Consider the following 27,589-nt stretch of genomic DNA (forward strand, 5'->3'; position numbering starts at 1 on the left):
ACTGTTTAATATTGGACACTGCATCGTCACAAATGGACACGCCACACTCAAATGTCTGATTGATTCTGCCAGGCAACGTTAATCCGTCATCGTATCAAAGAAGCATGGCCATTATCGGATTGAGAATCAGAGAGAGGTATGTATGTGTGTCTCTGTGCAGCTGGCAAAACCTGGACTAAGGCAGAGAGACGCTATCATCACAGTGAAGGCATGCTGCACCCATCTGGCTTTAGAGAAATCCTACCTAGTCTCTATTTAGTCCCATATCAGGCCCATTAAAAAAGGCAGGAATGGGCCTTCCCTTAGAGATACAGCCTCCTTTGATGTTCCTCTCCAACATCTTTTCTCCCCCCCGCTGGCACTGATTTTGAGAAGGGGGAGGGTAGACATCAAAGTGCCCCTTGTAGCACCCCTGCCCTCTAACCTCCCCTCATCATCAGCCGTGGGCGCTCGTCTCGGGGCCTAACCCCGCCCTTTCCCCTCTGACCCTATCATTGGCTCCAGAGTGCTCTGTCTCTCTGTCCCGAGGTGCCGTGACAGCTAACGTGGAACAGACACTAAGTCAGTTGGGAAGACAGACACTGCCCTCCATGTCTTTCCCATGAGCCATTCATCTTTTTCACGTTTTCAGATGTTGAGCTCTCATGTCTTGCAGTGGATGTAGATTCCCTATGAATCTGATATATACTCTTAAGTAGGTGGGGAGTTGATAAGCTAATCTTTAGCCATCGCCGTTACATGTACAAGACAGTTTTAGCTGTGGGGAGAATCAGTGATTGGTTCTGGTTTCTCTCTACAGGGGATAACGCATGTTGAGAGCCCATTGTACACAACATCTGGATTCCCAATATGATGCAATGGGAAGAAGCAGCCTGCCTCTTCTCTCCCCTGAGTATGTGTTTTGACGGCCACTAGCTACATATAGGCCACTTCTACCGCTTCCAGAAATAAGACATAGGATTTTAGTCGCATGGTGTGATTCACGTCACATATTTTTAGGGCTGCTAGACTCCCAACAAAACAACCTTAACAGAACAGAACAGGACATTAAAACAACAACGAAAACATGTTTCTTTCAGGGACACTAACCAATACTTCCCTGTGACACCACAACACAATCGCTATAACAACCGCCGATCCTCATCATCCTCCTCACCTGGTTCTCGATGGCCTTCCTGTTCTTAGGGTCACTGACGATGGACAGCTGCAGCTCAGCCATCTTCTTCATCTTGCCGTCCATGTCTACCTTCTGCAGCAGGCCTCTGATCTGGCTCCTCAGCAGACGCAGCGTGTCCTCCTTCCCATGGCGCTTAGCGAACAGAGAGGCACTGGCAGAGTGGATGGCTGTCACCCAGTTCTCCATGTCTGTCTGGTTGCCGGCCTGAACACACAGAGGTGAAGGTGGGACATTAGACAATGGGAGGTTTGAGATTAGACCATAAAATGTACAAACTAGATTATTACGGTAAAATAATCCGTTCTCAACGGTTATGCGATGGTATGAGCACTGCAGGACGCAGCGATGATAGTGACGTCATGAACGACGTGTTAAGGGTTGGGGCTCTAAATCCGGATGATTGACAGCTATAACACATATTGTGTTCCTATACTCCTCACGGCATTTCACCACAATATCAGATTTCCCCAATCTATGGGCTAATACGTAACTTCAGTCAATACAGTCAATCTTGAAAGGATAATAAACCTATGCAAAAATTACCAGAGGACATGGTATGAAATCTGCTAGAAAGCTGAGGGAGGAGTGACTCGTGCAGGACACAATGAGAGAGAGAACACAGGGTTCTACAGTGCTCCAGTTTAAACCGTCAGTGGTTTCCTGACCTCTTAAGATTCTCGAGAAATGTTAAGTCCACTTCACCATTTTACTAGCTTTACCCCGAACACCACAACTGGGATTTCATGCAATACACTCAGAAAAAGCTCGTGAGAGGGGAAAACTACCTGGGGGGCTAGTCAAGGCCTCAAAAATCTCTGTATCAAACAGAGAAAATAAGGTCAGGGAGTCAGATGCTCTTCAAAATATGAACACAAACAGAAACCTTCCAGCTGGATTTGAAATCTTCTCCATATAATCATTTACGAGCTATCATTAACTTGAACTACTCGATTATACAGCCTAAAAATACACAACAAGTGTGTGCGAGTGCGTGTGTGTGTAACTACACTTGTAAAACATCTCCATCCACTATTATACAGCCTGAATATGCTGAATAGCGTGTTTGTTCGCCTCACACTAGGGATTCATACTTTCCTGAAAGTCTACCAAATTTCAATACCGGGAGCAATTCATATAAATATACTCATATTTCTCCCGAGAGTCACGAGAAATGCAGCAAAAATCGCAAGTGCACATGTACAGCTTTCAAAACCAAGATGCCAGAGCTCTCGGAATAAGAGGGGCGCGGCGCCATCTTGTCGACTTGGCTGCGCCGCTATGTAAAGGTTTCAGAGCAAATTAAACTGATATTTAGTCATTACAGAGTAATTATCTTTGTTCGTCAATGACCTTGTTGTGAATTATGAAAAAGACCATTCAGAAATTCTGAGCGTTGACATGTTTCCTCAATTAATTCAGCGCATTTCTAAGACACTGCATCTCAGTGCAAGAGGCATCACTGCAGTACAATTGGCCCGGCGCCGTCCGGGTTGGGCCGGGGTAGGCCGTCATTGTAAATAAGAATTTGTTCTTAACTGACTTGCAAGAGTTAAATAAAAGGTTCTTCTTTTATTTTTAAGAAAAACAATTCGGCAGAAGGTTCTCTTGACACAGAGCGCCTCCCGAGTACAGCGTTGTCGAAGCATACACACTTTGTAACGGCAGTCGAAAAATAAGAGAAATGGCCAACGTTGCGAGGCCTGCTAGATAACCTCCGTCAATATGGCAAAATATAGCTGTCGATTATACATACAGCAGATCAGCTCATGAATAACGGGGAGATGAAGAGTGGACATAGTTTAAATATCAAGGTATCTTAATGAGGAACAACTCTTGTTTTAAAAATACCCATTTCTACTCCCATACGGTTGGTTGATCACACATTCTCTACCGACACTCATACGGGCAGGAAGTACGAGACAGTGCAGAGAAGTGGGAGAAACGTCAGAGGTATTTTGAATAGGCAAGAGACATGCTTTGATAATACAACCTATGGATTAAAAAAATAACGTTAGGAATTTTCATTCGAGACAGGAGTCAGGATTTGGGGCTTCAGTGGGATTGGGACTGGATAGGACTCTAGCCTAGACTCTATGACAGGAGACAATAGAATTTTCCCTGATGCCTAATTGTTAACAGACTTCATGGTCTGACAGAGATGCCTATGTAGTGGATTGTGCAAAGACCTATCAAATGTGGGACTGTCTGAAGGGCCACAATGTCAGCTCAAAGAGGCACACGTACTTTTATAGTCTATACAGTGGAGGTTTCCTGAAGGGTTCATTTACTGCATTCTGGTTGCATGTGCAGTCTGGCGGTGTCTATTATGCGTGTGTGAATTCATGGCGACTTTGTGTGAAGTAAATACGCTAAAGAATTCCATGAAACAACCTGTTTGGATAATGTACATGTTTTGCTAATCTGATGCTGAGCATGTTGTGGAATTGCATTCATTCTGACATTGGGGGAAATGTTCATTTGCCGGGTCTTGTCCTTTTATTTTTTTCCCGGGAAATGTGAAGTGTTCCCAGGACAGTGCTGGAATCCCGGTTACCCATGTTAAATCACAAAATGACACAGTCAGTGTAATCTAGCAGCAGACAAAAACCACTGTGGACACGTCACCAGAACACGTTCCGCTTGACTGCCCAAGCAGGAAGAGGCTATCAAACCAGGTTAGCTGCCACAGCAGCACAGGACACACATTCCTTTCAGGGTACACAAAACATTCCCCACTAAGTGACAGCTTCTGCTCCTTAATTGTGTGTTGAATTAGCTGGAACACTTAGCTTGACAGGGAGCCGAGCAGAGCGATGGGGGAAATCCGACCGTCAACACCACGACGTGCTCAGGGAGCTAACGCCGAGCTAACGCCACGCAGGCAGTAACTGTGGAGGAGTGACCAGCTGGACTCAGCAATGCAGTTCAAACAGTGGTAGTATGACCTAGTGTGACCTCTGTGAGCACATGGCGACGTACCGTATGTATACAAAACACGTGGATTTTTTTGCAGGACAGACAGTTTAGCATCTACAGCTTCTCCGGCATCTCCATCAATTGGGGTAACTACTGTTGGCATCGACAGTACTTTGTTCAGTTTGGAGAGTGAGGTAAGTCGGCACGCATCACCTGGAAGAGGTAGACATCGCCGTAGTTGTTGCTGAGACAGAAGACGTTCTCCTTCTTGGGGTGCTCAGGAACGGCCTGGACGATACTGTCCTCTGTGAACAGGGCGTAGCGCGGAGACAGCTCCTGCTCTGGAGAACCCTTCCCATAGAACAACAAGGTACAACCTGCAGGGAGAGGAAGAGGATGGTTGTTAGAGGGAGGAAGACCACACCTCAGAAGAATGACTTCAAACTGTAATTTATTTGTCTCTGCTGATCTTGAGTCATTTTACAGTAAAGTAGAAGGAAGGCTGAGGGTGCACATACCCATTTAGCACCTGGTCTGAGGTTTACCCATTTAGCACCTGGCCTGAGGTTTACCCATTTAGCACCTGGCCTGAGGTTTACCCATTTAGCACCTGGCCTGAGGTTTACCCATTTAGCACCTGGCCTGAGGTTTACCCATTTAGCACCTGGCCTGAGGTTTACCCATTTAGCACCTGGCCTGAGGTTTACCCATTTAGAACCTGGCCTGAGGTTTACCCATTTAGCACCTGGCCTGAGGTTTACCCATTTAGCACCTGGCCTGAGGTTTACCCATTTAGCACCTGGCCTGAGGTTTACCCATTTAGCACCTGGCCTGAGGTTTACCCATTTAGCACCTGGTCTGAGGTTTACCCATTTAGCACCTGGTCTGAGGTTTACCCATTTAGCACCTGGTCTGGGGTTTACCCATTTAGCACCTGGTCTGAGGTTTATCCATTTAGCAGGTAAATACACCTTGTGGCAATGTGCCAACCCCTGTTTCCCTCTGCTCACCCACCCCTACAGTACTCGCCTTTCAGGGTGACCCAGTACTGTTTCCACTTCCTGCGTGTGACCATCTCCAGCTTCCTGTCCTTATGCAGGGTGAGGAGGGGTTTGAAGGACAGCCAGCCAGCCCTGCGTACCACCCCCTGCTCCTTCTCAAACAGCAAGTCCAGCTGCTCCAGAGAGCCCCCTGCAGACTCACTGCTGCTCTCCCCCTCTTCTGTCCCCGTAGACGGGTCTCTCCTTTCACCAGCTCCCCCTCCTCCACTACTGCCCTGTCCGGTCCCTGTCTCCAGCTCCCGCATGAAGTTCTCATAGATGTTCTGACGAAGGGCATCGTTGCTGTGGTGGAGGGCCCCTGCCGACTGGGCCCGGGAGGCCCCCACACCGCCAGGGTACCACAGGCTGGATACTTGGGAGGGAGAGCTGGTGTCAGCTGTCAGGCCATCCACTCCACTGTCAAAGACCTCGCTGCCATCCTTATACCGGGGCTCCTGGAAGCACATAGAGAGAAGAAGAGGGTAGGGAGATGGGGTGGGACAAGGTGAGAGAGTGAGAAGAGGGTAGGCAGAGACGGTGGGATGAGGTGAGAGTGGGGAGGGGGTGGGATGAGGTGAGAGAGTGAGGAGAGGGTATGGAGAGAGGGTGGGATGAGGTGAGAGTGAGGAGAGGGTATGGAGAGAGGGTGGGATGAGGTGAGAGAGTGAGGAGAGGGTAGGGAGAGAGGGTAGGATGAGGTGAGAGTGAGGAGAGGGTAGGGAGAGACGGTGGGATCAGGTGAGAGTGAGGAGAGGGTATGGAGAGAGGGTGGGATGAGGTGAGAGTGAGGAGAGGGTAGGGAGAGAGGGTAGGATGAGGTGAGCGTGAGGAGAGGGTAGGGAGAGAGGGTGGGTGGGATGAGGTGAGAGAGTGAGCAGAGGGTAGCGAGAGAGAGTGAGGAGAGGGTAGGGAGAGAGGGTGGGATGAGGTGAGAGAGTAAGGAGAGGGTAGGGAGAGAGGGTGGGATGAGGTGAGAGAGTGAGGAGAGGTTAGGGAGAGAGGGTGGGATGAGGTGAGAGAGTGAGAAGAGGGTAGGGAGAGGGTGGGATGAGGTGAGAGAGTGAGGAGAGGGTAGGGAGAGAGTGAGGAGAGGGTAGGGAGAGAGGGTGGGATGAGGTGAGGGTAGGGAGAGAGGGTGGGGAGAGAGGGTGGGATGAGGTGAGAGAGTGAGGAGAGGGTAGGGCGAGAGGGTGGGATGAGGTGAGAGTGAGGAGAGTCCCACAACAAAAACACTTCAATTCCTGAACCTGGCACTCTGGCGACTAAAGTTCTTGAGACTGAGACAATTTAATTGCGTCTGTGAGGGCACCCTGGTTTCCTGACCCCAGTAGAACACTACTTCATGGGATTGAACTCTTTCTCTTTCAGGGGTAATGAAAGCCCACCTGCACTCCAATAGATTGCAGCATCTGGTCTCCCCTGGCAACTGGGTTGAGTGCACTTCAAACACAAACAGTGTTCTGATGCCTTTCCCCAGTCTCTCGCTCAGTCTACCCTCTTCCTCCCGGCTGTCCGTCAGTCTCCCTTTCTCCCTCAGTCTCCTCTTTCTTCCAGCAGTCTCCCCTAATCATCCCTTTCCTACCACGTCTACCCCAGCTGTTTCTCATAAGGACCTGGACTGGACCTAAGAGGCTGGCTTGGAGGGTGCAGTGTGCCCCTAAACCACAGCTGAGCTCTGGAGCCCAGCTGGAGGGGAACAAGAGCTGGAATTAGTCCTGATTTGGGTTGACTCGTTGAAAAGGGGCTGTGATGCTGTGATTTGGTGATATATGAATCAATGAGCCAACTGGAAGCTGTGGGTGATTAAGTGGCCTTGGTGAAACAAGAGCCCCAGACAGGAACAGAACAAGGCCAGGGTGGGCCCCTGAACGGTCTCTGTCCTTGACTCCAGAGTCACCAGAGGGCAAAGAGACCCAGTGAATGTGTCAGCATGAAGCTATAAAAACTCTGAATGGCTCCAATTAAACTATCCAGAGCTCAGTTGGAAACATCACGCTCCAACATTTGCCCATGAAGAATTCACAGTTTGAGTCAGAACACTGAAAGAGACCATTTATCTCTAAAAATATCCCTCTGCTCATTACTAATCTGTCCTGAAGGCCAGGGTTGCCTAACGCCTACACAGGACACACATTTGAGGTAGGGTGGAGTTTAAAGGAGAATGGGGGTTTGAGTGTTACTCGGATTGACCAGGGTTTGTTGGAGAGTTTCTCATGGACCTATGAAGCTGCGCTGGGAACCAGAACAACTTCAAATCACAGTCCTCCATAAGCCCTCCTCCTTCTCACTGAAAAGGTCAACAAGTTCAATAGTGCAGGGAAGCTGTGAGTCCTAGGTCTCTTCCCAAACCCAACACATGGCAGGAGATTATTAGGATTTAAGTGAGGTCTAGTAGTTTAGAGTGAAAGCTTTACCCCCAACGTGGGTCAAACCCAAATTAATGAGCACATATCCTTCTCTGTGCGTCAGGGAAGTCCTTTTACCTTCCCCGATTTCCTTTGTCAGACCCTAATGAACGAGCACCTATCCATACAGAACATACTATGGACTGGCTCTCTGGAGAGCAGGACAGGGTGGTGAGTAGAGCCCAGAGCAGCTCCACCATATCTTAATCACCATGACAACCTCATCATTATGAGTGTTTTGGAGTTTCTAAATATTGAGCTTGGACATAGTTTCACTGCAACAGAGATTTAAAGTCTTACAGCAATTATCTTGGCATTGTCTGAAAAGTGTGTTCAAGTTTAAAAGAGCTATTGAATTGGTGCATAATGTTTGATTTAAAGACAAAGTCACAGAGGACCACGTTTTCGAGCAGTTCAACTAATTTGGGAAAATCTTACAACGCACAGTTTTAGCAATTACCTACTTAGCCTTTGTTGCAGAAAATATGACTATTGTGGTTACATTTATGGGGCTAAATGCTCTAAATAAGCTATTGCAGATCCATAACACAGATTTACACAAACACACTATCCAGTGATTTGGCATACAAGTCATGGTTATTCCTATCCTGTACACAACAGTCTGGTGTCCTTTTACAGGTCCAGTTCTCAGCCGTCTGACCCATGCTGCAACACTGAACTATACGTCATACAGACCTGCTGTAAACTGGTAAATAACATGCCGTTTCAACCAATCACACCAACACACAACAGCAAATCACCTACAATGGCAAGCTATGCATCCAACACATGGCATTTAGCATATTCCCTCCATTAGCATGGGGTTAGCAACAACACTAAACTGACATGATCTCTTGTACCCACCCAGACGTAGTCATGGAATCTGCAGACCCCTTGGCTTCTCATCCTTCCTCTCGGTTTCATGCCTTACTCTCCGTTAGACGACTGCATCTCTAGTCCCTACACAATGCACCATCCGCGTTGCAAATTTCATTTTGCGGTACCCTGTGGTTTTCGGTCCTCAGACAGCTGGTATTGTGGTCCTCGGGACCGGGGACGACGTTGTGTTCCTGGCGAGACGACACCAACCACTGAGGCACATGGCCCAGGTAACCAGTGACAGTCCCCAGCCAAGAATATGCCAGAGAGTTGCTTCCTCTTCCCTCCTCCCTAACAGGACACTAACAGGGTTGGAACACTGGTCTGTGCCAAGCACATAATAACCATATTCTCCTGTGGAGCTACAGACATTCATATCTCAAACAGGGAAATTCCAAAGGAGACTAGACACACCTGATGCAGCTAAGGGGGTCCCGTGTGGCTCAGTTTGTTGAGGGTGGCACTTGCAATGCCAGGGTTGTGGGTTCGATTCCCACATGGGGACCAGTATGAACTAAGAACCCGGTCACCAGTTGAATGGTGTTTCCTCCGTCAGTGTTGTGGCTGGCTTCCAGGTTAAGCGTCCGGGTGTTAAGGAGTGCGGTGTCATGACGTGGCCCTTTCTGGGTATAGATTGTGGCTTCCCCCTCTCTCCTACGCCCAGGTTCTGTTATCTGAGGTCGTACATTCCTGGCGGAGACTCTCTCCCCGTTTCATGCAGAGTTTCACAGTAGAACAAAGGAACTGCCGCCATATTCTACTACATCACAGAATTTGAGAACTGAACAATATCCATATTTTGGAGAATGTGTAAATTGTCGGTGGAGAAGCCAGCTACGACCCAGTCCATTTTGTTTCATGTTTGTGACCTCATGAAAGACAATACAGCCACAATACCATAACTCTGTTTATACAGGTGCCTCAGTTATGAGGTTTGCATCTAATTCTTGTATAAAATGAATGAGTAAAGATTAAACTATTTGTGAAATGACATAATGTGATGTTAAACCTTTAATGTGAGAGAATTGTATTCCCAATTAAGTTTAACTTAAGTCATTGGCCCACCACCGAGAGCACAGACAGAAAAGGCGGTTCCATGACGCCAGATCATATGGTTACGAATAAAACGCCCTCCTAAGAAAATCATCTTCAGACTGAGCAAACCCACAGTGAGCTGTGATTGCGAATAGTTATTGAATTCCTAAACATACCACGTGGAGCATTGGCTACACGGCTGGAAAAGATGAAACTGAGACTCTCGATCCCTACAGAATAGGAGCAAATCTTAGGTACTAATTACTAGTCTGCAGCGAGAAATTATGTAAACCTGGAATGCGAATACCGACAACCGCCGAAACATCTATTCTATGAGAACATTTCTGAATGGTACTCTGAAGTATCCATTCTAACCACGAAAGAGCGAGCGACTCTCCAACAGATGGACTGACGATTCCAACAGAGATCACAATGACACATGGGCGTAAATATATATCGATTGCAATTATTCCCAAATGAGTGAGCGTTCATGTGCAAAGGATTAGCATTTCAATTAATATAATTATCAACTGTAGTGATCCCTTTTGTCTTTCCCACTCTCAGTCCACACCCACTTCCCTTTGTCCACCAAGCCGTCATATCGGCTTAGCCCACAAGGGAATCATCCCTATCCTTGTAACCAATATCTACTGTTTGTTTATGCATTTCTGTGATTATTTAGTTAGTAAATCAATTATTAAACCAATTGGTGGATGATTCATAGTAAAGTCTGGGTTCGTGCAGATAACCAACAATTTATGACATTTGGAATGAGACTGACATGAGGTATGAAATAATTCATTAATAGAAAACTAATTGATCAGATATTAAAATATCTGAAGAGTTATATTCGGAAAATTCTAACTTTGTAATCTGAAGATTTTCCGTGGTGCCCCGACTTCCTAGTTCATTACATTTACATGATTAGTTTAATCACGTAATAATAATGACAGAGAATTGATTTGCTAAAATAACAGTCTTCACTTTTAATGATGCCAAAGATACGACAGCAGTTATGCGGGTCATGTTTCGGAGGACGCATCAAAATATATACCACAATTATCAAAAGAGAATGTCCTTCCTGAGGGTACTATGAGAAGAAAATCTTGTAAAACACAAGAGTAGTCGAGGTGAAAACAGAACAAAATGCTGTGCTTCTGGTTGCTGCTTTAGAATGGCCTCTCTCGAGCCCGTTGGGGAGTTGCAGCGATGAGACAAGATCGAAATTTGGGGGTAAAAAAAAGCTGCAAGTAAATCTAAGGCAATACCTCTATTACAGACTACAGTTGGACTACATAGAGACTAGCAATATGCTATGGCTACAGAACTAACTGCAAACAAAGCTGTACTGGTTGTACATACCAAGCCATGAAGATAGTTCATAGATCTGTATACACCCTGTGAAGAACATCATTAGTTTAGAACCCGAGCGGAAGTGTTTCCTTGCCACTGTCGCTTCTGCTTGCTCTTTGTGGGGTTAGTACTTAGGGACATTGACAAATGTTTCAGAAAAAAAAACTTCACAATTTTGGATGTAGATCGTTTGAGCTGTAGGATCCTGACCTACACAGACAAGCCCATACAACAGCCCCACTCACCTGTGTCTTCCTCTTCTTCCTGCTAAGACTTCCAGTCCAGTCGCTGAGGCGTCTCATGCGACTTCTGACCGCGCCAGAGCCCTTCTTCAGGGTGGAGCGCTCTCCGCTGGGCCGGGCCTTGCGGCAGGGCAGGGTGTAGGACGAGTACTGCCTGGCCTCCGGACACTCCTCCTCAGTAGGCACGTCCAGGGCCGAAACAAAGGAGGCCCGGTGCTGGATGTGATGGGGGGATTCCCTGTACTGTGCCGACAGGTCCTTAGCAGTGGGGAAGGTGGCAGCCATACTAGGGTCCCTGTAGAGATCTGATATGGACACTAGGGGAGACTGTTGGCCAAAGGCCTCCAACTGGTCAGCACCACTGTTCCCCATAGTCCTACTGGGGGAGCAGGACTGGTCCTGGTCGCAGAGGTCCGCACTGTGCCCCCAGGGCGAGTCGTACCAGGACCCCTCGGAGCTCAGCGAGCTGCCCTTGCTGGTCCTGGTGGTGGAGGTTGAGGCTGGCTGCGGAGCTCCGTGGTGGGCCTCAGGCCTCCTGCTGCTGCCAGGAAGGCTTGGGGTGGACTCTAGGGTGGGGGAGAATTTGAGCAGCTGCACCGGCCCAGAGGCCTCGTCCAGGAGCAGACCACTGTTAGTGTTGGTGAACTCCACCCTCAAACTACCATCCTTCTTGATGACCACCCTGGGACTGCTTTGCTCCTCCAGCCCCTCACCCTCTCCTGGCATCCTCTCTGGGTTCCTGTGTCCGTTCAGAGCATGGTCGTTCAGCTCCCCTGATGCTCTACTGTCCAGGCGTCCACTGCCTTCAAATGGGCAGCAGCCATTCTCAGATGGGAGTTGTGAGCCGCCTCCTGGTGGGGAGTCATGCCAACGACGGCAGTTTGGACTGCCCTTCACCCCCATGGTGACATAATCGTAGTGTCTGGAGACATACGGCTCTCCTCTCCTCTGCGGGGGGGAGAGGCAGCCTCGGCCAACAGTCCTGGCTTTGTAACCCGAGCCCCCTGGCCCACCTTTCCACCACGTATGGGGGGAAAGAACCTCCTCTTTGGTTGAGCGGAACTTTAGTGAGTAGGGTTTTTGTTTCCCGGGGAGGATTAAGCTGGTGCCCTTGGGCCCCTGAAGGCTGTACTGGCTCTCAGAGTTTCCCATTGCGATCTGGAAGACAAAGGAGACCAATTCTGTCAGAGATACTATGGAAGGCAAGGCAGACATCTGTTGGGTGACATCATTTCAGGTGTCGTCACACTACTGTGCTGAGAGGCTACTGTAACTCAGATTGGTCATGGTTGAGCAGACTCATTCCAAATAGACATTACCACACTACACTTACCGACTAATGATTCCTATGGGAGGCCATCAGTCACGGACTAAGTTTAATCGGATAACATCTGAGTGAAAAGACCAAAGAAAAAGGCATAATTGCGCAGGAGAGCATCTAATAATTACAAAGACAGCCTGTTCTTCTTATTTTAGACATTTTCCAGGAAAGGTACCAAGGCGCCAGTGTGACCAACAAGCCTTCATGGCTGTTATGTGTGAAATGACTTCCAGGGAATCTCAAAGGGCTTTAGATTAGGGAAGGATGGGGCATGCCCAGACATCTGAAGGAAGTGAATCAAAGCACTGTAAGGTGCGGTTTGAGACATAGAAAGGCTTGATTTGACAACTGCTTGTCAACTGTAATGTGTTACTGAAGATAGCTACGGCTCACTTACTGTAAAGTCACTGCATTATCAGTCTAGTTGGCAACACTACAATAGCTATAATCTTCCACTCCCTGCACTGCTTAAAATGTACTAAGTGACTTACCTATAATCACTACCACTTATAGAAGCACTGTTAATATCTCTGATAGGAGACAGAACCGTAGACTCACCTGTGTGTCCTACAGTGTCTCGTCAGAGTGTGGACTTCCAGCGGGCATGGTGGTCCTGAACTCCTCCGCTCTCAGACAACACTATGTCCTCCTGCTGCACAGCCAGGATCATCTGAGGGACACACAAAGGAGAGCGCTTGGGATTAGTGGCTGGGTTATCGCTATGCCAACACAGATTTGTTAACTGCCTGTGACAAACTCCCATGTTTGATGACAGGTGTTGCAATTAAGGCAGAGTCCTAATCCAGCCGTCGGGAGAGGACTTTGGTCTTTCAGTGGTTAAGAAGAGGACACCCAAGCTTTGATCAGAGGACTACTCTAAATTAGGGCACTGAGGAGCAGATTCACTTTACAAAATCCTCAATGTCTGTTGACAAGAGGAATAACACTACAAGGCCACTGTACCTCGCCTGAAGAGAGGGCATGCATGGCATACAACACACCAAAATTGAATAAGTATCTACAAACTTTAGCTGTCAACGACAGCACAAAAATGACACGCTTCCATGTGTTAGGCTCAAACCTGCACCAGGTTTCCATCACAGTGAACCTAAAGGAGCCCAGGTCTGTGCTGCTGTGCCATTCTGGGTCTATGACTACTGTAGAAACTCACTCCTCCCCTCTGACTCAATGCCTCCTTATTCCCTCTCCAAACTAAACATTATTTCCAACTCTGCAGAACTCAATGACGTCTTCTTTGATCAGTTGGGAAAGTTTTTGAAAAAGCTGGCTACAGTTTGCCCCGCTGTTTATTTTTAACACTGGAAATCCAGCCATTTCTTTTGCGCCCCAACAGCCAAATTTGTCCAGGGGCGGATTCAGAAAAACATAAACCGCTGCAGAGCTTTCTTACTGTAGTTATGGGCACAGCTGATGAAAGAGCACAACCCTTCCAGTATACTATTACACATCTACATGCGTGTAGCTCACAGTCCAGGAAACAACTTGCATGATAGCCATCCTCCACTGGTGTAGCAGCAGCCGTACAGCCTGTGTGAGAGGACATAGTGTAAATACCCTGCTGCCAACAGACTAACTCCGGGGATGAACTGATCTGTGGCATTACTGCTCTTTATCTCACCTTCCTACTATACGCATGTACCTTGACTTTAGAGACCTTAGAGTCAAGCAGGGGATAGTCTGCTGAATGACTAGATGTAATGTACTGTAGCATATAGGCTGAGGGTAATGGGAATCTAGAAGCTCCAGCTTGAGGGTAAAGGTGGTATTGTGGCAGAAGACTGATATCACAGTCATAAAAAATTTTTTTTTTTGGTATCTGTGACCTTTCCAATGTGTTAAATCTTGGACATGAAGTTTTGGTTATGACAATGTATAATCAGGTTTCTATGAAGCGGGTCAGTCTGGCACAAGGTTAACAGTTTAGCCATGTTTGTTTTTAGTCCTGATCTATACACACACACACGTGTATGTATATATACAGATAGATACATGTATGTATGTATGTATGTATGTATGTATGTATGTATGTATGTATGTATGTATGTATGTATGTATATATACAGATATATGTATATATACAGATGTATGTATATATACAGATACATACATACATACATACATACATACATACATACATACATACATACATAGATGTGTACACACACACACAGACACATATATACACACACATATACATATTATATATACACATATATACATACACACAAAAGTATGTGGACATCCCTTCAAATGAGTGGATTTGACTATTTTCAGCCACACCCACTGCTGACAGCTGTGTAAAATCAAGCACACAGCCATGCAATCTCCATAGACAAACATTGGCAGTAGAATGGCCTTACTGAAGAGCTCAGTGACGTTCAATGTGGTACCGTCATAGGATGTCACCTTTCCAACAAGTCAGTTCGTCAAATGTCTGCCCTGCTAGAGCTGTCAACTGTAAGGGCTGTTATTGTGAAGTGGAAATGTCTAGGAGCAATAATGGCTCAGCTGCGAAGTGGTAGGCCACACAAGCTCACAGAACGGGACCTCGGAGTGCTGAAGAGCGCAAAAATAGTCTGTCCCACAGTTACAACACTCACTACCGAGTTCCAAACTGCCTCTGGAAGCAATGTCAGCACAAAGAACTGTTCGTCGGGAGCGTCATGAAATGGGTTTCCATGGCCACACACAAGCCTAAGATCACCATGCGCAATGCCAAGCATCGGCTAGAATGGTGTAAAAGCTCGCCATCATTGGACTCTGGAGCAGTGGAAATAAGTTCTCTAGAGTAATGAATCACGCTTCACTGTCTGGCGGATGAATCTGGGTTTGGCGGATGCCAGGAGAACGCTAGGAGAATACATAGTGCCAACTGTAAAGCTTGGAAGAGGACTAATGGTCTGGGGCTGTTCTTCATGGTTCAGGATGGTCCCTTAGTTCCATTGAAGTGAAATCTTAACGCTACATCATACAATGACATTCTAGACAATTCTGTGCTTCCAACTTTGTGGCAACAGTTTGGGGAAGGCCTTTTCTTGTTTCCGCATGACAATGCCCCCGTGCACAAAGCGAGGTCCATACAGAAATGGTTTGTCGAGATCGGTGTCGAAGAACTTGACTGGCCTGCACAGAGCCCTGACCTCACCTTAGGGATGAATTGGAATGCTGACTGCGAGCCAGGCCTAAATCGCCCAACATCAGTGCCCGACCTCACTAATGCTCGTGGCTGAATGGAAACATGTCCCCGCAGCAGTGTTCCAATATCTATAAGAAAATCCTTCCCAGAAGAGTGGAGGCTGTTACATCTTCTGTTGTATCAGAAGAGTGGAGGCTGTTATATCTTCTGTTATATCAGAAGAGTGGCGGCTGTTATATCTTCTGTTGTATCAGAAGAGTGGAGGCTGTTATATCTTCTGTTATATCAGAAGAGTGGAGGCTGTTACATTATACCAACTCCATATTAATGCCATGAGTTTGGAATGAGATGTTCGACGAGTGTCCACATACTTATGGTAATGTATTACAAACCGCTGCTAACCATCACCAGCTATAAACGTTCCCACATCTTGTACAGAGACACTGGTGGCAATGATACTGAACTTGACTTCAAGTGAGAGTAAACAGAGCAAATAAGACTCTGGCATCTATTCTCATGAGAAATAACAGAGTGATAAAAGAGACACTTGTTACAGAGATGGCACCACTGGGTCAATGGAAATGCGTCTGCCAGGAGGAGGCTGTTCTCAGTTTCAAAGAAGCAAAGCAGCTTTCCTGACAGAAAGTGTTCTCGGGGTTGCCAAGTCTAAGGCCTTTAGCTCTGACAGATACAGTGAGAAGGGTTGCCAAGTCCAAGACCTCTAACAGACAGAATTACCAGTGTTGCCAAGTTAAGGCCAGAGGCCACATGTCCAAGGTTAAGAGCCGGCAGCGGTCGACCACTCCACTAGGCTAATAGTCCCTGACCTGCCCTCCACAGCATTCTGGATCTGTGGGAAAACCAAAGCACCATCTATCACGGACGGATTTACAATCCATCTTCCATAGTCTCATCTCCCCCCTCCGACTTTCTCTCTGATTAGCATTGACAACGATTAGCCCCTTGAGTTTGAAGTAGGGAAATGGCTCCAAATCCCTCAAAATGAATTAGGAGAACCTAAACAAAGCACTTCGGGAGCGAATAGACACATTCCGCTGGCGTGCTGCAGGAGTCAGAAGAAAGGCTGTCACAATAGCTACTTCCAGTTCCTTTCAATGCTTTTTCTGACACAGAGCTAACGTCTGACTGTTTATTCAGGTAAGGGAAGGCTGAACGTTTGAAAGGCTCAAAGCCACAAATACACACACATTCATGCAGACGTCAACCTGCTGATGTGGGCTGAACCGGAGCATTGTAACAATGTTTTGTGAGGGGACACACATTTTCCTTAGCCACAGCACTGAACCCCTGCCCGAGGCTCTGTGCTCCTCAACAGCCCCTCCGATAGGCCATCTGTTCAGGCCCTTCCTCCCCCAACACCCTATGACCTGGGATTCTCCTGCTAATGGCCCAGGAAGACTCCCACGCCTTTCCCTGTTCAGTCTGACAGCGTGTCTCAGGGATGGAGCCTTGGGCCAAGTCAGTGAGGACACAATTCCACAGGGTATAAACACTGCATAGTTATGCTGTAGGAAAGAGTGGGAGGGGGTGTAGTAGTGGGGTGTCTATGTCATCACTGAATTTTTCCTTCATGAGCAAACTTCATTTCCTTGAGACAGGAGCCACAAAGCCCCCATATAACTCCTTACAGACATGTCCATGCCTCTGCAATCGCAATGGACTTTTTTTTAACCCACTAAACTATGGAACCCTAGAGATTAGGAACCAACCCCTTAGCATTTCTCAAAAGGCTAGGCATAAGTGGACACAGACACGTGTGGTACAATATGAAATCCCAGCATGAAGAATGCATCTGCATAGCCCTATCAGGGGAAATGATTGATCTATCAAAGCAGACAGACAGCTTGGTTTTGGCTTCAATCTGACATGAAGTACACTAGAAGAATAGACAGGTAAAACTACTGTCTCATTAATCATTTAGAAGGACACAATGGATGTATTGAAAAGGTTTCGGGTCTCATGAACTCCATTGTTCCTTCAGACCCATACCGTCGTCTATTATTATAACTAGCTATCCAGCTCTCCTTCATGTTACCTTCCCTTCTGTCAAATTAGTACCCAGGGGACTTCTCCTTTCTCACTTATCACCTTCCTGTGGCACAGAGCCTAGCTTAATGCTTAGCTAACTCTTAAAGGAGCAGTACAGTATAAATCGATCCCACGTCTGTTTTAGAAGCAGGAAAACACTGTCTGAGAGTGAGACCCACTTTCACCAGACAAATTCACACGGACTGACAAAAACAGGAAGTAAACAAAAAAAGTCAGTAGAATGTTGTTGGAAGGTGGAGATCTGTCTCGGGCCTGAGCTCTGTCATACATGCTGAATACAGAGGATCCTGTGGACATTCGGTTATAAAGGAGGAAACAAAGTCCGTGAATCAGAGTGCAGGCATATATTACAATTATGGTAGATTGTACTGTATTGCCAAAGCCACTGAGCATCAATCCAACTGCTTGTCAGTGTCTTTTGGGGTTTTTCATTATACATTTAAGTAAGGCCTTCTTCGACGTGCTCTGATCCTCTGAACCAAGAATGACATGACGCCCTACAGAGATATTGCGGGAGCCATTTCAGAATCAGACAAATGCCAAGAGAGTCAAAACAGTTCTTAAAAACAATTCCTAAATAACAGAGCACTGATTATACCAAAAGTCATTGTTGCCAACTTCACTATAGGATCTAAATCATGGGCTATGCGACAGACCAGAAACACCACAGAAAATGTCAAATAATCCATCGTAGCAAACAGCAGCAATAATCAGTGAGCCTGACGGACTCTGCTGTGAATGAATATAATGCTGGCAACAGTGAAATGTACGGAGTTGATAACGAGGTCCCCCTGTGGGAGAGAAAGGTCCCCTTACATAATAAACCCCGCTGGGGTCTACAGTAACAGAGCTAGAAGAGTTGTAGCCTACACTACAGCTGTAAACATGCCAACATCCCTAAACAGTACAATAGACGCCGTGTTGAAGTCTGCTCGTACACAAACAAAGCACCAGACACACAGACCTGTCTACACCTGTGCACCTGGATAAAAGACAACCGTAGTAAAAGTTTTTTCCCCCTGTTTTATCTTAATCCTAGTAATAGAGCAAACAGAGGGAAGGATGAAATGGAGAGATAAAAACAACCCTTACCTCCGTCCAAAGCTTTAATCTAAAAGCTCTTTGAAGAGCAAAGCAAGGAGAATCTAGAGCTCTCTGATCTTAAAGTGGAGTCAATGAAGTCAGCCTGCCGGTCTTAAAGTGACACGCACACACACTGGCTGAGGCACATGTGGAAACTTCCTCTCCTTCCACCCAGATTCTAGGCACAGCGAATCGTAATCCTCCAGGGTAACGCGGGGCAACAGAGCGAGGTGAGGAGGCGGAAAAGTGCTCAAGCCAGCCTCACTCACTCTCTCCAGTTGGAAGTTAGGACCAGATATGTTTTATTTAGTATAGGAACACCCTCAGTGTTGTTTCTCCTTTCTCCTGCTTTTCCGTTGGCCACAGCAGAGGATGCAGGAACCAAAAAAAAAAACAAAAAAAAAGAAAGAAGCCCAAGGCAGTTTTCCATGGGCACTAGATATTATTGGGCGAGACAAGTTGGCGTATGGAGCTGTATAATGCCTGGGAGGCACCAGGGAACGCTGCTATGACTGGGGCTCGTCTGACCCGACACACCACAACGACCCCAAGAGAACACGGTGATAGAACGCTCTGAATCCAGGCTGAGGAGATCCGTCAGAGCAGAAACAGAGAGAGGAGGAGGATAAAGACCTCTGCATGCTTCGGTTGGCACCTACCGGAACTCGGTTAGGTGAACTGAACGAGTGTGCTCGCATACTCCCTTAAAAGATATTCGCTTGACAAACGAGAAAAAAAAGCAGTAATAGTACAATTTGTCCATCTTAAGATGCCTCAAAATAGTAAGAATTATTTTAAAGATAATTGAAGAAATCTGTCATAAATTGACATTATCACAGAGGAGATCTTAGTCTCCGCAATTTTACATCTAAGATGTTTGGTGCACTATTTCTCGAGTGAAAACATGACAACGAGTCTTCTATCGTTGAATGACAACAAACACTTCATTAAAGGATATCTACTGTTGACCAATGGCAGTCGAAAGGGCGGAGACTTCGGCTACCAAAATGTGTCTTGCCACGAGAAAAAAAGGTAATGTGCACGAACAGCCAGAAAACCCTCGATGAAGACTAAAAATAACAAAAACGTCACAAAATGGTCATAATACACAGAGTGTACAAAACAGTAGGAACACCTGCTCTTTCCACGACAGACTGACCAGGCGAAAGCTATGATCCCTTATTGATGACAGCTGTTAAATCAGTGTAGATGAAGAAGAGACAGGTTAAAGAAGGATTTTTTTACCTTTAGACTTGGACTGTGTATGTGTGCCATTCAGAGGGGGAATGGGCAAGACAAAAGATTGATGTGCCTTTGAACGTGGTATGGTAGTAGGTGCCACCGATTTGAGTATGTCAAGAACTGCAACGCTGCTGTGTCTTTCACACTCAAAAGTTTCCCGTGTGTATCAAGAATTGGTCCAACGCCCAAAGGACATCCAACCAACTTAACACAACTGTTGGAAGCATTGGAGTCAACATGGGCCAGCATCCCTGTGGAATGCCTTCGACAACCTTGTGAAGTCCATGCCCCAACGGCAAATTGAGGCTGTTCTGAGGGAAAAAGGGGGTGCAACTCAGTATTAGGAAGGTGTTTTTTACACTCAGTGTACATGCACGAACTGTTACGAATTACTTATGATGGGAAGCATGCGGAAGCCTTAAAACAAGGCCTGGATGAAGAGAAGGAGAGGAGGAGAGACGAGAAGGAGAGGAGGAGAGACGAGAAGGAGAGGAGGAGAGACGAGAAGGAGAGGAGGAGAGACGAGAAGGGAGTAGTGAAGGGAGACGAGGGGGTTGGGTTGAATAGTATGCAGAGCCAGAGGGCCAGATCTGTATCCATTTTAAAAAGCTAATTAAGGTGAATGAGAAAAGGCACAGAGACAAAAGTCCACATTCATTCCCCGGGAATTAACGTCTCTGAAACGCAGACCAAATGGTGTGCTTTCCTGGCAGGTCCAAATTGTGACCACCTTTCTAAAAACACACATGCTCCTCTACACAGAACCTTCGTTGAAACTGGCCCATTGAGAAAGCCACAGCACAGCAGGGCCAGTTGCTGGTCTGAAGTATGCCAGACATTTCCAAAGGCTGTTCCTTCTTTTCCCCACCAGGTTGTGTGAGCCGCTCCAAGTACCAACAGGAATAGAGTGACCTCTGGTGCTCAAAACAAATGCATTGCTTAGATTTAAACCGCACAGTCAAGTCAAATTGATGTTCAGCAGGTAATTAGAAGCTAGAAATGTTTATCACAATTCCGGGCTTCGAAACGCCATCCTAAAAGACTGCAACATCTTCACGTTGGGCAGAAGATAAGGGACTCACAAAATAAATGTCAAACAATACTACTGCTTATACAAGGGACTATATAAAGACCATTCCCTTCAAGATAGGCATTCCGAATTACAGAGGCGTATACTATGTGGTTATTTGATATGGTGGAGGATCTACTCAGACCCAATAGTGGGTGCTCTTCTCATGATCCTCCCTACTCTCTGACCAGAGCCAACCTCCACACAATCCAACCAATTACTTGAGCAGTGGCGTGTATTACAAAACATTTACGAAGCAATTTTTTTACAAAATAATGTATATTTCGTCTCTCTGTGTTCCGTAAATTTCCTTCAATTCGCATGAGTCAATGTATCTCACTGGAGAAAGCATCCGAGCAAAGGAAACAGCGCCCCTGTCTCAGTATGTGTAGCCCATCTATCTGATGCTGTCTGGTCAAAAAGGGTATGACATTGTTGCCGCCCGTAGCATTGAAAGCAAGGGAAGCCAGCGAGCATTTGGCCTCCCTTGATATTTAAAAAAATTATAATAATAACCAATCGGCGTTGAGCTAAACTGAAGGAGCTCAGCTGTGAATGCTCCTGGCGCAACAAAAAAAGTGTGAAGGGAAGCCAGGTTGGATTTGGCTTCACACCAATCACATGACATCAGAAGCCAAACGTTGCATCTCATTGTGTCGTTGTAGTCCGGTGGCTAGCTAGCTAAAATAGTCCCTTTCCCAAATTAGCCACGGGTGGAGATAGATAGGGATTTGAACTTGTGGTTTTGCTTAATTCTTCGTGCTGGCCAATGATTATAACTGTGATTCTGATCCAACCATAAATTCATACATTGTGCCCCTGGCCTGAGAAGATGGAAGTTTGACATGTACTGAAGATGGAAGTTTGACATGTACAGAAGATGGAAGTTCAACATGTACAGAAGATGGAAGTTCAACATGTACTGAAGATGGAAGTTCAACTTGTACTGTAGCTAATGCTAATGTTAACTAGCTGGCCTGGCGCATCGTTGCCCATGAAGTTAGGCTAGCAAGACAACAAAAACTAAAAGTGTGAACTGAATGACAGAGTCATAGACAGTTTAAGCAACATGAAAGAGGATGGCATTGGCATTTATCTACAAGTTGGGTGAGTCAACATGTTTTTTCTACTTGCATGCGCACACTTAGAAATCAGTACCATGGACAGCCACATCATATTTAGCTTACAGTGATTGGATTAAATTGCTTATAGTCTTTTTTTAGTTGTCACGGTATTAGACTAAGCAGAGGTGATTAGATGATGTTGAAGTTGAAATGGTGCTGGAATAGTGGAGACAACACCTGTTTTCTTATTGACAACTCTCCTTGGTTCTAAATCAATAGTTTAGTAGTTGGAAAATGTCAGAAACATTTTGGAGGTCATGTAACTGTTTGTTACATGCAATATGCTTTGAGGACTTCACCAGACAGAGGTTACTCTCCGGTTTTGTGATGAAACAAAGGTGTGGTTGAATTTATTCTGCCAGTGTCTTCTTATTGTCTCAGCTTTAGGCCTATAGATCACAGTGTCAAGGCATACGATCTAACAGGTTCTAGAGCAAACAACGCAATTATCACAACACAGAGGTTGTAATATGACTTTTTCCCCGGTAATTTACCCACGCCAGCGCTACTGTACTTGAGACCAATCAAAATGAGCTGATTTGTGAAACTCTTACAAATGCCAACATTGTAACCTAATATTTCAAAACATGATCCACTAATGATGCTTGTAGTTGGCCCATTGTCCACGAATAGCTGTAAAATAATAAGCTGTTCTTGGCCGGCTGCATGTGCAAGAGGAGTCAGGTTCACAATGTTGGCAACAGTAAGAGCAGCATTCAGAGGGTCTAAACAATGTCAGCAGCATAATGGCCCTCGTGGACTCGTCTGGGAAATCTCAAAGGCTTTTGTAGAGGCTTTAGAGTGGAGGGGGTTAGCCAACACACTTTCAGAGGCAGAGAAGCAGAAAGAGAGACAAAGAAAGAAAGAAAGAAAGAAAGAGAAAGAAAGATCATACCAGTGACAGTCAAAACACACATTCAGAAGCATAGAACCATAACGAAAAGAGTGTGAGGAAGGAAGAGAGAGCAGCATAATACATATTCACACAGAGCAGGTGTGGGTAATGCCGTTGAGCTCAATGAAAGGACTGACCATAATTAGGCTCAATTAACAGGCTGAATGAGCTCTGAGGGGGCAGGATCTCATCGGGGGATAATCTCTCTCCCCTCTCCTCTCAGACAGGAGCCTCATGCAACGTACATCAACATGCCATTTGGGCTGACTCCTACTCAGCACCCTGACAGATAAAGTCCTTGAAAAGTGCAGAGGCACATTGTAGTACATAATGATAGTAATGGACTGCATATATATGGCGATTTTCACTAGCTAGGTCTAAAGGTGCTTTACATAGCAATGGGTTTGGGCGTGCAGGGCTGGGAGAGTGTGAGGGCCGAGGTTTGGTGAGCTGTAGGGTTAGTCCTTTCACACACCACCCTGATAACACGTCCAGTGATACCCCTCAACCCGTGACCTCCACCGTTCAATCCCCCCGCTCAGTGAGAGGAGACACACTACCGGGACAAAACTTCAGCATTACCACCCACCATGGACGGCCTTCCCCCTCTCCTCCCCTCCCTCTGTATAATCACCATAGTAGGACCAACCCAGCTTGCCCTCTCGTCCTACACTGAGACAGTGAGTGAGGGTTAAGGAAATCAGGGAGTGAATCACGGTTTCTCTCTATCCAAACTGTCATAAAGAACCAAGAGAGAGCAGTATGGATGCCGATGCAAGTGTCTTCTGGTGATGCTTTTGCCATCTTAATTCAGACTTCCCAGGTCATTGTGCTCCAGGAGACAGGACCTAGTAAACGGTAGACATTTTCATTTAGGGGATTGTGTAATGGCAGTTCATGGAAAAGCCATCAAATTAATTTCACACCTCATCTCAGCCCCATTGATAATGTCTAAACCTCCCTACAATAAACTATCGGCTGACACTGAACCCCATGGGAGAGAGAGAGAAAACAGAGAGAGAGGCATTAACTCAGCATGCTAATAACCCAGTGTCTCTCCCCAACACTGTGACAGATGCATTCTGGTAGCTGGGCGCCATTTGTAATCTGATGCCATTGATTATACAGCTCATGGGGGGATTTGAGTAGCAACACCCAGCGGGATTGAAATATTCACAACAAAGACTGTTGATGGAAATTACAGCTTTGGAGGGAGGTAGGATGGGAAGATATGGGAGAGGGAGGGAGAGAGAGAGTACGAGAGAGAGCGAGAGAACAAGAGAGAAAGTGAAGGTGGAATTCAGACCCCATGATGTCAATGATTCAGGGTCAGAGTTTAGAGGTCAGGTCTCTTGTTCTTGTCTAAACTGAACTACCTCCCTCCTGTCTCTGGCCATGTTGGTCTGGCTCTCCTCCTGAGAGGAGGATGTCGTCTGTGGGCTAAGCTTAGTGTCCGTCCGTCTTTCTGCTAGCACCAGGAGGACAAGTGGAGACCGATGGATCTCAGCACATCCTGACACTAAAGCTCTCTAATGTGGACAAAGCAACTTAAAACCCAGGCAATTCTACACTATGAATACATTTGGGATGAACAAAGTACAACCACTAAGAGTCATCACATGTCCCTTTCTCAGTGCCATGTTGTGAGAACTCTATATTACCTCGCTGACTTCCCCTACTGTCTGTTAGCTCTCCTCAGTTATACCAAAGTGGAAGCAGTAAGCCCAGATCGACAGCCTGATCAACCTCCTTTGTCAAGTCCCCTGTCAGATCAGGCCCCAGTGGAAGGAGTCTACAAAGAGCTGCGTGTCAGAGATGCTCTCGCCCCAGAACTACTTCAAGGCAGCCTGTGTGTTTTCCTCCCCACTGACAGAGACGGTACTAGACCCGAAGTCGGAGCTGGAAGTAAACAGCACATCTACTGCCATGTTCAGTGGAGAGAGAGCCCTATGATCCGCCCAGGAGTGTCACTATCCATTTAGCATGGCTTCTGTCAGCAGTGTGTGTGTGTGTGTGGTGTGTGTGGGTGTGTGTGTGTGTGTGTGTGTGTGTGTGTGTGTGTGTTTAGCAGAGAAAGGGAATGCTGCTTGCATAGAAAATACACACCTTCAAAGTTGCAATCAATCAACTTGATTGATCAAAAACAAGTGTGTGTGTGTGTGTGTGTGTGTAACGCGTGTGTGAAAAGTTTAACCCCCAAGACAACCTTACTCTGTTGTATTAGGCAGCTTAATGAAGACTGAAGCTGATGGAATGCTGATGTGCACCTGCCGTTCTCCTGCTGTGGGGAAGATGACACCCTCAGACACTCAGAAGAGAAGCTGTGACATGTTTAACTCTCATAGTTCGAGCTGGAAAAGACACACCTCAATCTCATTATCTCTGTGGGAGAACCTATTATGTATCAATCGTTCAATGTCTGCAGCAGGAGTATTGGACTATATTAAATGTCTGGTAAACCAGTGAACAGTTCCCTGGTCTCTTGTATTAGTCTGACCACTGGCAATTGGGGGGGGGGGGGGGGGGGGGGGGGGCTGAGGTCGAGGTGGGAGCCGACACGACATCCCTCCCATGAGATAGCAGTGAAGCCACAGGCTCCATGGTCTAGGTCTGAGGGCTCTGATTGCCAGAGAGACAGATAAGAGGCTAGAGGGGCCCAGGGAAACAGTTCTCCACCCAGCACTGTGGGGCGAGCCCAGGAAGACACAACACGGCTGTCAAACACGCCAGTTTCCTCCTCTACATGGAAGATGGGAGCTACAGAGGCTGTAGCAGATGCTCACATCCGTGAGATCAGCTTTTCTTCAAATCCTCAAGGTCAACTCTTCAAACCCAAACAGCCGTATCTCCAGCCCACACCGCCATCCCCACCCCTACAAAATAACACATTGGGCACGTGAGTCGTGCTGGCGGGGTGTCTAAACTGTTCTCTGGTCTTTCAATTGAATCAGGTTGACTGGGTGTCCGGTGTATGCAGGAAGCCCAAAGGACAGGTTGACGTTAACTGTTCCAGCTCCACTGTGCCAAGTGGGTCCATATTTTGCCTGTAGGTTTCCAGTAGGAGGTTTCTGTTCCCTTTTTGAGGAAAAGGAGTCACCATTTTGGCTCTAAATAGAGCCAGAGTCAAGCCACACAGACATTGAATCACTAAAGTCACTCTTTGATCCAATTCACCACAGGCTAGATCACAAGCTCCCCAGGGGCACCAGGTTATACGACTGGGACACACGAGCAGATTGTGAATAATTTAATTGAATGAATAAAAATGGGAATTGATAAATATATGAATGACAATGAAAAGTAGTGCAAAGGCAACGGAAGGGTCAATGTCAAAGACCCTTCCATGTCCGCACCACGCGGTCTCGATGGCACTTGTGTAGCGCTGACCGTGTCCTGACCGTGATCTGACCGTGGCCTGACCGTGATCTGACCGTGGCCTGCTTGGGAGTCGCCCGGTCTGCTGTGGCTGTTCCACATGCATGTAATGGAACACACTTTAGGTTCTCTCAGAGGAGAGGGCAGGGATGTAACTAGATGGCTAGCGGTGTTCTGACAGGGTCTACATCAGAGCCGTGTAAACAAAAGGCCAGAGACAACCCTTTACAACATAAACCATCCATCAGGACTAATTGAAGCTGTTTAGAGACCCCGACATGCTGTGCCTGGTCTACACCACTTCTGGAGTACACAAACAAACACTGATAAGTAGACACACATGAGTAGCCTACACACACGCTAAATGAGTAGACGCCATGGTTAAAGTGATACGATGTAAACAGAACTCTATACCACCCAGGAGAGAGACAAAGGTCACGGAAATCTCCACTGTAGCTGAGCTTATGTCACAAATAAGGACTTTGGTTCCGAGAAGCGCAACTGACAAACCTGCTGTATGCTTCCGTTCTGAGGTATACAACAATACGTGTTAAACGAGGACAGTTAACCATCAATGAAGCAAAGTAGCCCTGTGTCATTAAAAAGGTGTCTCCACATACCAAGCTTATGCTATATGGCGGTTCAAAGTCCAGTGTACCTGGTAGATGAATAGATACAGGCTGGACTATAGGCATAGGTTAGGAATGTGATCCACTCTGCCTGATCATGTTTAAGGCGTGGAATGCGTGATGGCCAGGAGCCAGCCTCAGTCCATCTGTCCACACGCTTCAGAGAGCTGAGCTGACTGAGGAATTCTGCTGACCACACCGGAACGGCTCTCTGAAGAGAGGTTACCCTGCCTGCAAAACAACTCTCTCCACACGCCAACGGAGGGACACTGACTCACAACAATTCTGTGTTATGGAGAATTTTCCAGAATAGTTCAACGAATGCCTTCACGTTCGCAATCCATTGACAAGCTGATGACTTTGATACCAGATGGGAGGACCAGGACTACGATTCCCTCATTGCCATCTCATTATCTGTAATCAGTTGGATTGGACTTTACCTCATTCCACCTGGTCATAAACGCACAGCTGTGAGTGGCTATTCCATCCAGGTTGTGGGAGCTCTGCTCTGGGGAGCCCCTGGTTGTATTGATATACAGAAGGCTGGTTGGTAACAGTCTGAGAAAAGGAGGCCACG

The 27,589-nt window shown here is 46.6% G+C and overlaps 1 protein-coding gene across 7 annotated transcripts in view; it reads right to left on the bottom strand.

Annotated features, from left to right (window-relative positions):
* Window positions 1–27,589, bottom strand: part of LOC110505403 (T-lymphoma invasion and metastasis-inducing protein 2) — a 103,404-nt gene that overhangs the window by 60,071 nt on the left and 15,744 nt on the right. For 2 of the 7 annotated variants that reach the window (XM_036962806.1, XM_036962804.1), the window contains exons 2-7: window positions 12,927–13,038; window positions 12,381–12,438; window positions 11,051–12,205; window positions 5,123–5,588; window positions 4,307–4,470; window positions 1,157–1,381 (exon numbers count right to left, since the gene is read on the bottom strand). In XM_036962806.1, the coding sequence (XP_036818701.1) occupies window positions 1,157–1,381; window positions 4,307–4,470; window positions 5,123–5,588; window positions 11,051–12,199 (2,004 nt within the window). In that variant the 5' untranslated portion in view covers window positions 12,200–12,205; window positions 12,381–12,438; window positions 12,927–13,038. Of the gene's footprint in view, window positions 1–1,156; window positions 1,382–4,306; window positions 4,471–5,122; window positions 5,589–8,402; window positions 8,478–11,050; window positions 12,206–12,380; window positions 12,439–12,926; window positions 13,039–18,687; window positions 18,835–27,589 lie in introns of those variants that run through there. The other 5 variants (XM_036962807.1, XM_036962808.1, XM_036962809.1 and 2 more) reach the window with 5 other exon arrangements.

This window comes from Oncorhynchus mykiss, chromosome 25 (genome assembly GCF_013265735.2).
Source record: "Oncorhynchus mykiss isolate Arlee chromosome 25, USDA_OmykA_1.1, whole genome shotgun sequence".
NCBI classification, from domain to species: domain Eukaryota; kingdom Metazoa; phylum Chordata; class Actinopteri; order Salmoniformes; family Salmonidae; genus Oncorhynchus; species Oncorhynchus mykiss.